This window comes from Rana temporaria, chromosome 4 (assembly GCF_905171775.1).
Source record: "Rana temporaria chromosome 4, aRanTem1.1, whole genome shotgun sequence".
NCBI lineage: Eukaryota > Metazoa > Chordata > Amphibia > Anura > Ranidae > Rana > Rana temporaria.
The window spans coordinates 288,502,592-288,515,708 of record NC_053492.1 but is presented as its reverse complement, the minus strand read 5'-3'; the positions used below and the strand labels follow the sequence as shown (position 1 = coordinate 288,515,708).

Below are 13,117 nucleotides of genomic sequence, written 5' to 3'. Positions count from 1 at the left end.
TATATGCATGTTTTGCTTTAAACATATTTATATGAATTCATGCTTCCAGGAACACATGCTGCCATGTACACACACTTCCATTGAGGCATATGGCTTTAACATTTGCCACATACACATATGGGGAGCCAGTTGCATATGTGTTTATTTACTTGGGTCTGCAGAGGTTGTCTGCGGTTCGCAGGGGAACAGCACTATCTCCAGTTGGTGGTCTTGCCCTTTTGGGTTCGCCTCAATGCCTGGGTTGTCAGGGTGCTAGGGCCCGCCTCTAGCAGGTCTGTAGGCCCAGGGTATAGCAGTAATGGCATACCGAAGCAAACTCCTGCTGATGGGTCAGTCAGTAGCATGGCTGGACCTAAGGGTGTCCAGCATGGTCATGTATCTGGAACTCCTGGGTTGGGATTCCAGTCTAAAGATACATTCTTTCATTTGACAAGAAGCTGGGTATGTTTGGCACAGTCTAAAAAGGAGAGTTTTTTGGCCTCAGACAAGACCATCGCTATAAGAAAACTGGTCTATGTGGTCACAGCAAGGAACAGTTCCTTACTTTTGGCCTTTTGCTTAAGGCACTAGGGAAGATGCTGGCTTCATTCAAGACAGTTGCCTATACTAACTTTTATTCAGGGCTGTTATAAACAGTATTTTGTCGGCCTAGAAAGCGTGGATCTTGACCTAGCATTATCCAAAGAACCTGGTCCCAGAGATATGCTGGAATTCCTCTTGGTGATTCTTAACTAAAAGGGTTTGCCAGGTCAGGAAGAGACCATGGCCCAGGGGAAGTAGTCAAGCTCCAAGGGAGCCTTATCTGTCAGCTAGAGCTACCGATGGAGCATCTGGCTTAGGGGCCTGAACGTTCAGGTGGCAGGTTGGTTCTGTCCGAGTACAATCAGACTATGCCATACTAGTGATTTACTTAATTTACCAAGGAGGAGCTTGTGCCTTGCCTATTGACATTCGTCATTTCATGAAATGCAGAATTGGCAGGCGATTCGCTGGAGCCGTCAACAAGTGTCTCCGGGAGAATGACCTCTACACCCCGACTGTTTTCCTGACCAAATGCCACAGAAATAGTACCCTGTACATAAGATGTATTGGCATCCAGGCTCAACAAGAAATTGAACAGCTTGGGGTCAAGGACAAAGGATCCACCCACATGCGGGGCAGATGTGTTAGTAATCCGGGGGGACCAGTTGTCACTGGTTGTGTCTCTCCCCCCCAGTGCCGTGACTTTTGTGGCTTCTATGCAACATTAGAGGAGAACACGGAAGCTGGCCTGATTACTCCGGCATAACCCTGACGACCTCTTGGTGCAGGAACAGTAAGGGTGGTAGTAGAGGACCCACGGTCCCTTACATCTTGTCCAGGCCTACTTTGCAGTGGGTATTACATCCTGCCTTGCAACAGGTGAATTAATGGTCTGGCTATTATAGCCCACATTCTCGAGGATCGGGGCTTTCAGAATCAGCGGCAATTCCCTTGATTCATACAAGAGAGCTGGCCTCCAGGACCAGATATCTTACGGTCTGGAAGGCCCATGTTTCTGGTGTGAAACCAGATGGTGGCATCCATGGAAGTTTGTCAAAGGTAAAATTCCTGCCTTCCTACATTTGGAAAGGAGACGGAGCTAGCCTTAAGTTATATCAAGGATCCGATCTCGGCCTTGCTTCCAAAGGTCACTTGCTTCACACTCTTTGGTCCGGGCTGTTCCAAGCCTTTATGACGCAGATTTTCAAGGCCGCAACTTGGTCATCTGTGCTTACGTTCACTAATTCCTATCAGGTGAACATAAGACGGCAAGAGGATGCAGCTTTTTGGCGCAGTATGCTGCAGGCAGCATTATAGGTCCTCACGTCTGATGGCGGTCTGCGTTGGTGTCTCCCTCCCCTCAGTAAGCATTGCTTTGGGACATCCCACATGTAATGGCTATGCGGCTCTGTGTCCCGTGATGTACGATAAAGAAAATAGGATTTTTTATAACAGCTTACCTGTAAAATCCTTTTCTTGGAGTGCATCACGGGACACAGAGCTCCCGCCCCTCTTGTTTGGGGATATTGGGACACTTATTGCTTTGCTACAAAAACTGAGGTACTCCCAGTAGGGGAGGGGTTATATAGGGAGGGAACTTCCTGTTTAATTGATTACACCAGTGTCCATCACCTGAAGGTAGACTCTATAACCCACATGTAATGGCTATGCGGCTCTGTGTTCCGTGATGTACTCCAAGAAAAAGGATTTTACAGGTAAGCTGTTATAAAAAATCCTATTTTTTGCATTACACCTGTAAGGGGTCCAATGGACCCCCCCCCCCCTCACTTATTTATTACCTCACATCAGCAGAGAAGAGATTACACTTTTTTTTTTGCCCTCTGCACCCCCCCCCCCCATCCAGTTCTCTGCTTCATGGGGGCCCTGTCTAAAGCTCTGTAAGGGGCCCCAAAATTTGTGATGTCTGCCCTGAGTATCAATGAAACAAAAGTGCAAAGGCTTTCTTCCTATTTGTATCCAGTTGTATACAGTAAGATTTCAAATACGTACACCGTCAACCATTCAGCCAGCAACATAACGAACAACCATGATTAGATATATTCTTCTATCATGTACAACTTCTTATTTCATCTGCGGAAGTCACAGATTAGATATAGGATAGGAACTGAATGGATACAGCAATCCTGCACAGTGTTACTATGAGGAAGTACCAGGGACAGGAAACCTTTAATGACTCCCTATAGACTACTACAGTTTTCAATCATAAAATACTCATCATTTCTCACTTCCATGTCATTTATATATTCCACTAACACAAGCTATATATTCTATTTGGTACCTGATACAGCAATGCAATTACTGAATATTCAATTTAAAAGAAAATAGGATTCATGGATCCTTAGTAGATTCTGGATATTCAATCTGCTTAATTCATGCTTTTGTAAAGAAATTATAACTTTATCTGTATTTCTGCAGGAAATTGTATTAATCTTGACATGCCAAAGAAATATATAAAATGATCTTTATATCACTACATCTAGTCCAGAAAATACATTATCCTGTTCAGTTGAATATTGTGTGTGTATTTCATGCCCTCTAGTGGAATGTTATAGGAATGGGTTTTGATTTTTCTGTAAGCGTATACAGTATAACACTTTAGAAGAAAAAGCTTGTATATGCTTACAATACAGTATTTCAGCTTTAAAAAAACTAGGAATGGTTTATTGTCAAATGTTATTTCTCTGTGTCTACTACGGTTTGTGTTAATAATTGCCCGATGATGCACTTAACCACTTCCATACTGGGCACCTAAACCCCCTTCCTAACCAGACCAATTTTCAGCTTTCGGTGCTCACACATTTTGAATGACAATTACTCAGTCATACAACACTGTACCCATATGAAATGTTTGTCCTTTTTTTCACACAAATAGAGCTTTCTTTTGGTGGTATTTAATCACTGTTGGTTTTTTTTTTTTTTTTTGCGCTATAAATGAAAGAAGACTGAAAATTTGGTAAAAAAATATGCATTTTTCTTTGTTTCTGTTATAAAATTTAGCAAATTAGTAGTTTTTCTTCATACATTTTGGCCACAATTTATACTGCTACATGTCTTTGGTAAAAATAACCCAAATCAGTGTATATTATTTAGACTTTGTGAAAGAGTCCACAAGCTATGGTGCCAATATCTGAAAATTGGTCACACCTGAAGTACTGACATCCTCATCTCTAGGGTTAGGGTCTCATTTCTTGAGACCCTAACATGCCAGAAAAGTACAAATACCCCCCAAATGACCCTTTTTTGGAAAGAAGACATTCCAAGGTATTTAGAAAAAGGCATGGTGAGTTTTTTGAAGTTGTAATTTTTTTCCCACAATTCTTTGCAAAATCAAGTTATTTTTTATATTTTTTTTTCACAAAATTGTCATATTAGCAGTTTTTGTTCTCCCACACAGCATATGCATACCACAAATTACACCCCAAAACACATTCTATTGCTCCTCCTCTGAGTATGGCGATACCACATGTGTGAGACTTTTACACAGCGTGGCCACATACAGAGGAGGCCCAACATGCAGGGAGCACCTTCAGGCGTTCTGGAGCATAAATTACACATCTATTTCCTGACTACCTCTTACACTTTTGAAGGCCCTGGAGCAACAGAAAAATTGAAACGCCCCAAAATGGCCCCATTTTGGAAAGAAAGCACCACAATGTATAATCTGAGGCATAATATGGTTTTTGGATAATGTGGAAAGTTGTCCATTTATACAATATTTCTAGCAGAGGGATGGCAGGCTTAGTATCGAGGGATGGCAGAGGGATGACAGGCTTAGTATGGAGGGATGGCAGAGGCTGCAATTGTCAAGGTGCAGCGCTGTGGGCACTACAGATCCAGCCCACAGCGCTGCTGCATCTGTTCTCTCCCCTCTCCCCTTGCACTGTACCGATTGGTACAGAGAGGGGAGAGAGGAACCAGACATGACGCCAGTTTGTTTACAAGTGATCGCTTCGTCATTTGACGGAGCGATCACATGGTAAACTGCCACTGTCGCGGATATTCTCATGTGCACGCCCCGGGAGCACGATTCTGAAAGGGCATCAATGAACGCCCTCCCAGATTTATCGAGCCGCTCTGTAAAGCGCATGTGAAAGAAGCCTCATCTGCAATCCCAATGTGAAAGCCTGAGTGCTTTCAGAGCACTTTTTACACTGCCAGCACCCGAAAAATGCTGGTAAAGCTCCGCTAGGACCCCTTTTCACACTGGGCGTTTTTCAGGCGCTTTGGTGTTAATCGCCTCAATGGGAAGGGGCGATTTAGGAGCGGTGTATTCAATGCTGCTAAAGCGCTGCAGAATACAAGAAGCTGCTTGCATGACTTTTTTTGACGCCCTGTCAGCGCAGCGCCTCAGTGTGAAAGCATTTGGGCTTTCACATTGGGATTGCAGATGCAGCTTCTTTCAGGCGTTTTACAAGCGCTTTTTTTAAAGCTAAGACCCCTTTCACACTGGGGTAGGCAGAATTGTGTTCAAGACAAGGTTGCAGCTAAAACCCCCCCCCCCCACCCAATCCCTTTTATTGACATTAATACGGATTGCAAAGGGAAGCCACTCCATGATCTACGCCATCAGACACCACCTGCCTACAAGTACATCTTACCTTGTGAAGTAATTGGCAGATGCATAGTTTTGACCAGCTGTGCTAACCCCCGTGTTTACTGCTGGAGCATAAAAGTTTTAGTTGGGCCCCCTGGACATCCCCTAGGCCAGTGATGGCGAACCTTGGCACCCCAGGTGTTTTGGAACTACATTTCCCATGATGCTCACATACACTGCAGAGTGCATGAGCATCATGGGAAATGTAGTTCCAAAACATCTGGGGTGCCAAGGTTTGCCATCACTGCCCTAGGCCATAGGGTAGGGTTCTGCTTAGGTTGCCTTGTGAATGATCTGAATTTACCCCCACATACACTGAACTATTGAATTGGACTGCCTTTCTTTTCTTATGACTGTCACTACTCACGGTCTGCATGCTAGGACCTGAGCACATGTAAACAAGGCTAAGAAAACTTTCTAATAATGTCCGAGTTCTGTTAAGATTTACTTTTTAATTTAGAAATTAAGCTGAGGGGGAGGTGACTAATTTATTTATTTTTTGGGGGTTAAAGATATTTCTAAATAAGCGAGTGAGTATATTCAATTAAACATTACATTTTTGTAGTGGTGAATTTCCTATAAAGTATCCTAATTATGTATTTTTGTTTTCTTAGAATGATAAACCTCAGGGATTTATACGGGTACAAGCTCCTCAGTTTTCCAAAGTTTCTATGGCGGTACAACTGACAGAAGATTTAAAAGCAGGCGACATTCTGGCACGCTTCCTTAATCAAGAAAGGTATATAATTGTTTAGCAATATGCTCTATCTTGTGGATTAGACACCTGTAACTTTTTCTGTATCTGTGATTGTGCCAATGTATACGGTCCCGCTCTCCCCTATGGGGAAATTGGATGGAAACAGGCCGCCTGTTCCTTTCCATTTGATCCGCCAGATGGATGGAGACAAGGACCACCATCGGTTTTTGTTTTTGGAGGACAGGATCGGATCAGATGGTGGCAAGTGTCCATAGAAGAGACTAGAATGTCCGATCAGGTCCGCCTAGAAAAACTCAGGCAGACCTGATTGGATCACTCATGTTAACGGGGCTTGAAGCAGGTTATTATCAAGGACTGTGTTATGGAGTCAAGTAACAGTGGAGATGTTGCTGTGGGATTGGGGGGATTAGGCACAGCTTTGTTGTCAGGGAATGTTTACGTTTAGGAAAAATACAGTGGAACTTAGATTACCACTGCACGAGAGTCTGTGGAGATGACTCATGTTTGGTGTGGTGCACTAAATGAATGCGAGGGATTATCCCAGCTGTGCTGGAGTCTTGGCACTGAAAAGTTAATAGACACACTGGGCATGAAGGAGTAATTACACATACATTGGGCACTGGCGGCTGAGGGATTAATGCCCATAAGCAGAAGACTAATAGCTGGTGATGAGAGATTAAAGCACATACTCTTCTGGTTTAAAACTGTGTACTGGGCTATAGTATCTACAAGTACTATAGATACTAAGTTTGTGTGTTGGGGCAGGATACATGGGGAAAAACATTGTGTGTTCTAACACACACACACACACACCTTGGACAACACATACTCAATCTTTACTAAAAAGCAATGAGAAACCTACTACTACATTAAAGGGGAGCAGGGCTGTCTTAATGAGAGGGCACACCTGGGCACTGCCCAGGGGCCCCAGCTGCATGAGGGGGCCCTGCACTTTCCTTAAAGCAGCTGGTCCTTAAGCCCACACCGACCCGAAATTGGGGGCCCCATGATGGCACTGAGAGTGATAGATACACAGGGGGAGGCAGCCTGCCTCCTACCTACTTGAGGTCTGTTTACCTGCACTGTCATCGTTGTAGGGGCCCCAGAGCATTTCTTTGTCCAGGGGCCCATGATGCTATTAAGACGGCCCTGAGGGGGAGGAAGTAGAAACTGCTGCTGAACTGAGATTTGCTCTGAGTGATGAACCTCAAGACTGTGTCTGGGCTCAATGTGCAAAGTTTATGGGGAGTTTAATAGGCAATTTGTGTGTGACTACAAATTAAGGAGTTTCTAGATGAGAAACCAGAGTGTGATGGAGGAGGGATATAGAGAAACAACAAATATATGTGTGCTGAAGGTGAGATCTCACTGGGAAAACCCAATCTGTATGCTGAAGGTGTGATGTCTGTAGGAAAGAACCAGGAAGATACAGAATCCCTCAGTGGCAAAATAAAACTTTACCGTATCCTCAACGGGAAAGTGAAACTCTGCTGTGAAACAGAATTGTGATTTATGGATTATATGATCTTTTTTTTCAAGACGGAGATCTGCACAATACAGGTTAGAGCTGCTGCCACCTGCTGGTGAAATCTGCTGTAGCAGCAGAAACACATAAAACACAAAGCAATGGTTTTAGGTTGACGAAAGTGGGGGAGATTTACTAAAACTGGAGCAGCAAAAACTGGAACACTCAGAATCTGTTGCATGGTAGCCAATCGGCTTTTAAATTCAGCTTGTTCAATTAAGCTTTGGCAATCAAACCTAGAAGCTGATTGGTTTCTATGCAGAGCTGCACCAGATTCTGCAGGCAGAGGAACAGTAGTTCCTCTGTGTTTACGAGCAGATTTCAGAATTCATTGTGGTACATTAGGAAACCATTTAAGGCAAATCTAAAGTCTTCTAAAATCTGTTGCATTATATCTAAGATTTCCTTTAAGTTTCCAGGAGTCCTGAATTGAAAGGTGCTCAGGTATGAAAAACATGACAATCCTCTCCTATGGTTGACAGCCTCCAATGCTCCTTTTCATTGGGGTACATTGGAAAACCCTTTAAGGCAAATCTGAAGTTTTCTAAAATCTGTTGCATGTCTAAAATTTCCGTTTGAGCTCCTGGGAACCCTGAATCTAAAGGTGCTCAAGCATGAAAAAATTACAACCACCTCTCATGGTTGACAGCCTCCCACCTTCTGTACCTTACCTACAAGCCAGTGAAGCAACGTATCTCATTGGTGGCAGGGAGAGGGAGAGACCAAGCTGTTGACCTGGGAGAAGTTTTTGTTACTGCAATTCAAGGCTTCAAGGGAACTCGATAGCTAAGCTAATCTGACAATTGGATAAAATTGTAGTGCACATTAAAGTGGTTGTAAACCCTCAGGGACAAGTTACACCTACAGGTAAGCCTAGATTAAGGTTTACCTGTAGGTGCTTGCAATATCTCAGAGACCTACACAGTCATTTGCAATTTCCCCGAGCGACGCCTTCAACGGCGCATGCGCTGTCTTGAAAGGGCACACATCGCGGGCTTCTCCTGCAGGTAAGTGTCACATAATGGGATACTATGCGATGCATAGTAGCCCATTATGCTTTACCTTTGCAGTTCACATTATTGTGTGGGCCCGCATTTGCTTGAGCACGGCAACCCATTCATCTGAATGAGCCACTGTGCCTGTGTTTCCCACAGGAAAAAGGTGCATGCACCTTTTCAAAAATGTGACTGTAGGGAAACCGCATGGTCATTTTGCGCTGCTGGCTTAGATGCTTGGGGGTACCATTCAGAATGAATGGCAGCCCCCACACATCTTGTAAGAGCAGTGCGATTTGTTGTGTGTTTGGGAACACTTCATAAGCTCTGTACTAATATTTAGAAGACTTCTATTTTTCTTCTTTAGAAGACTTTTTTTTTTTTTTTAGAGCGAATGAGATTTGTTGCATCATGGTTGTTAAACTAAGATTATAATGCTTATCTTTTTTTTCTTTTTGGCAGTGGTTCATCCATGACTCTAACAAGAGAAGAAGTTAGTTTATATGAAATTGGGGGGAATATTGGTAAGTTCTAATTAGTATGACTTTTTTGGGGGGGGGTTGTGTGTTGAAACAAAAAAAAAAGTTTACCAAGTTACTAAGGATTTTTAGGCCCCTTACACACATACTGACATCTCTATAGAAAAACGGATGTAAATGGATGACCATCATGACCATCCATTTACATTCGTTTACATCCGCTTCCGTCAGCATTCATTTTTCTTGATATAGATCAAAGCCCTTTTTTTCAGTTTAAAAAAAAAAAACACAGATCGGATGAAAAATGAATGCAAATGGACAAACAGTCAATTTTTGCATTAAAATTGGCTCTGGGACTCAAGTGGTTAAGCTGGAGGATGTAACAACGGATGACAAGTAGATGACAAACTGATATTAACTTCATCAGTTTTTTTGTTTTTGTTTTTTCATTTAAACGTGACTGAACGGCCCACCTCTGGCCTATGAATTGGGGTTTTCTTGATAGGAGCTGATCTGACTCCTGGAACTGAGACCTGCTGTCTCCTGGCTTCTGGCTGAGCCCTCTGACTCATCAATGAGACCTTCAGTCTCTTGGCTTCTGGCTGGGCCCCCAACCCCTCGTGAGACCTTTCCACACTGGGAGCAGTCTCCAAACTGGAAGCTCTGAACTTTCCTCAGACCTGAGTATATAAAGAGCCCTCACTCAACCGGGTTGCAGGTGTCCAGCAAAACCCAAACACAGGATTAACTGCTCCGATCCAGAACTACACAATCCAGAGAGCGCCAAATACACGGCTTTCTTTGCCTAGAAACACTAGTCTGAAATGTCACATTTACCATAAATGCGAATCCTGTGGCATATTTTCCTATATTCTCACAGTGACAGAGTTGGTTCCCGACCGGCTCATGCAGAATGCGTCAGAATGTGTCTCTCCTGGGTGAAATCCTATACGGCTTTGCCCAGGAGAGTCACCTGAGGGCGCGCGAGCCCTCTGGTGGCTCTCATATAAATGCCATAAATCTTTCCCATAGTTTGTAGAAGCTATAACTTTTGCGCAAACTAATCAGTATACGCTTCATTGCGTTTTTTTACCAAAAATATGTAGAATACATATCGGCCTAAACTGAGGAAAAAAATTGTTTTAGAAAAAAAAAATGTTTATAGCGCAAACAATAAAAACCGCAGAGGTGATAAAATACCACCAAAAGAAAGCTCTACTTGTGGGAAAAAAAGGACATAAATTTTTTTTGGGTGCAACATCGCACGACCATGAAATTGTCAGTGACGCAGTGCCGTATCGCAAAAAAATGGCCCGGTCATTGATCAGCCAAATCTTCTGGGGCTGAAGTAGTTACAATTGTACTGAAGCAGTACATAGGTGGGGTAGTTTCTTATCAGTGTCTTAGAAGTGAGTACATAGCAGAAGAGTTAGTAAAATCCAAGGACGTTGGCTGCAGTCGACAAAGCATACAAAATGAAGTACATGTGTATATACAAAGTTTACACTTTTTTTTTTTATGCTGTAAGTAGGTAATGTTGTTCCAGGAATACAAAGTGTAATAAGAATAGACCAGGAGAAGAACTGGGATAAAAAGCACATCAGGTTGCAAAAGTCAATAGAAAACAAGAAAATGTGAATTGCAGAAGGTGTGGTGTAACAATTTTGGTTGTGAATCACAAATCTTATTTTTCTAATTACCCGGTCATCTAGAAGAAATGATCACAAGAAGAATGGCTCTGGTGAATCTTAATGGAAGTAGATGAGAGGTGCTTCCGCTGCACCCAGCCCAGCTGAGTAACTGACATGCCCTATAGACGTTTAGTGTGTTTTCAGATAGTTTAAAGCAAAAAAAAAAAAAAAAAAAAAAAAAAAAAAATATATATATATATATATATATATATATATATATATATATATATACCTCTGTATATAATATTTTTAAACTTTTTGTAGTAGCAGCTGCAACATCTATTTTTTTTTTTAAATCTCCCAACTAATGTAGTTTTTCACTAGATTAAACTGGGAAGCGGTGGTAATTTTTAATGCTTCAAATATAAAAGTACTTCTGTACAGTATTTTTTTCAACGTTTTAATTTACCAATCGGAAAAATATTAATAAGCCTGTGGCATCGGATCCGCGGAAGTTCCATTTCTAGGTGGAACTCCGCTTTAACATTAGAATATTTTTTTCTATCTGTCTTGATCAAGTTCCAGTGTGTAAAGTAAGATGTTCTTTTACCAAATTATAGATTATTTTTACCTTTCTGAAACCCACCCATCTGTGTGCCAAACAACCCGATAAGTTGTATCAACTCCAACCCACCCATCTGTGTGCCAAACAACCCAATAAGTTGTATCAACTCCAACCCACCCATCTGTGTGCCAAACAACCCGATAAGTTGTATCAACTCCAGTGTTAACTTCTCAAATACTTGGTGCCACTGTTTAAACAGATGGAGCATACTCCGTTTTCTACTTTCTATTCAAGATTTAAAAAAAAAAATTAAGCATTCCGATGGAAATTAGTTTCTTAAGCGATAAAATACCACTGTTTAAATGTTTTGTTTCCTGGTCAATCATTTTGTCATGTTTTGTCTGTAATTCTAGGTGAACGCTGTCTAGAAGATACTACATATATGAAAGATCTGTCTCAACTTAACCCTCATGCTGAATGGGTTATAAAATCGAAGCACAAAGAATGACCTGAATAGAAAGAAAGAAAAACCCCTTCAGCTTCAGGAAAGCTTCATAAAGACTTGAGAACAAGACTCCTCAAAATGAATAATGCCTGTTTTGTAGTAATAAGTTGCCTATTGGAACTTCCATGTTTATTTAAATAGACATTTATATTAATGGAAGTGAATGGCTAACAACTTTACTGCCAATAATATCCCAGTCCCCTTAATATTATAGACACTGGGAACATGTCTGTCTACCATATTGAAAATATGTATTTAAACATATGCATGGAAAAATATTTGTAAATACCCTTCTTAATAAATATTAACTAAACCAATATTCCATGGTATATCTGGTGCCATTAGGTGCTAAAACATGCCATGTGTTCTTGTTTGATGGTTCCTAGGTGATCCCAAAGAGCCCCTCTACCTGTAGAACATGTTCTATACAAATATTGATTTTCATTTTAGGAGCTACTCAAGTAAGCCAGTCACTGGGGAATTGAAACTGAGCATTTTGATTAAAAAATTCTAATCGGTGAAGAACAGATATGAAAACAATCACTAGATGCAGGGAACATATGTGCAAACGTATCCTCTGAAACGTGCCCTCACCTTAAGTTCTCCTATTTTTTATTGAGACTGCCCTTCCCCGTAAAAGAGTGCTCAGGTTATGCAAAGTGATAGGTCCAAGGTCAACTTTTTGAAAAGGAAAAACAGATTTGTACATAACTTTTTTGTTTGTTATATCTTCGAACTTTCTGATTTTTGTGTCATAGGGTTTTCACTGAAGTTAAAGAGGAAGTAAACCCTGGTGTGTTTTACTTCCTCTTTTTTCCGCTGCAAAGTAAAAGCATAATGGTCTAGTATGCATTGCATACTAGCCTATTATGTGGCACTTACCTGCAAAGGAAGCCCGCTGGTGGCTGCATCCATCTTCGCCCCTCTTCCTTCCGGAGCCGCGGACTCCAGCTCTGTGACTGGCCGGAGTCACGTGATGTCACTCCCATGCATGCACGAAGGAGCCATCAGTCACGGCACTTGCTAGTGAAGAAATGGCACGGAGGGCCGTTTCTTCACAGCGCATGCGCCGATTGACCTCATCAGCGCACTACAAGGTAAATATCACCTAAAAGGCACACGTTTAGGAGATATTTACAGTACCTATAGGTAAGCGTATATAGGTAAGCCTTATTATAGGCTTGCCTATAGGTAAAAGTGACACAGAGAGGTTTACAACCACTTTAAGCATTGGTATGGAATTTGTTGATTATATGCTTAGGTTAAGTTGCCCAGACTTGTAGCAGATTTACTTTTAAGTAACCCTTTCAGGTCCAAACCACACCTGTCAAATGAAGGAGGAATATACTGGCCTTTCTGGTGGCCATGTCTTGAAACTCGGCTGTTTTTGCCGAACTTGTAATAAAATACATGCTTCACCAATACACACTGTGATTCCTCCTACCAACTCATAATTTCTGGTTTCGATGTATGGCTAGGGAGGCAGGTATGCCATAAATCTGGAAGTGGGGATTTCTTGCAGGGGCCAGAAAGCAGTTGCATTTCAAGCCACAGGCTGCCAA

General features: G+C 42.0%; 1 protein-coding gene across 2 annotated transcripts in view; it reads left to right on the top strand.

Moving 5' to 3' along the window:
* The window catches only part of ARHGAP18 (Rho GTPase activating protein 18), a 149,622-nt gene extending 137,750 nt beyond the window's left edge, over positions 1-11,872 (top strand). For both annotated transcript variants that reach the window (XM_040350413.1, XM_040350414.1), the window contains exons 13-15: positions 5,752-5,876; positions 8,838-8,899; positions 11,464-11,872. In XM_040350413.1, coding sequence (XP_040206347.1) covers positions 5,752-5,876; positions 8,838-8,899; positions 11,464-11,558 — 282 coding nt within the window. In that variant the 3' untranslated portion in view covers positions 11,559-11,872. The remainder of the gene's footprint in view (positions 1-5,751; positions 5,877-8,837; positions 8,900-11,463) is intronic.
* Positions 11,873-13,117: the final 1,245 nt, after the last annotated feature.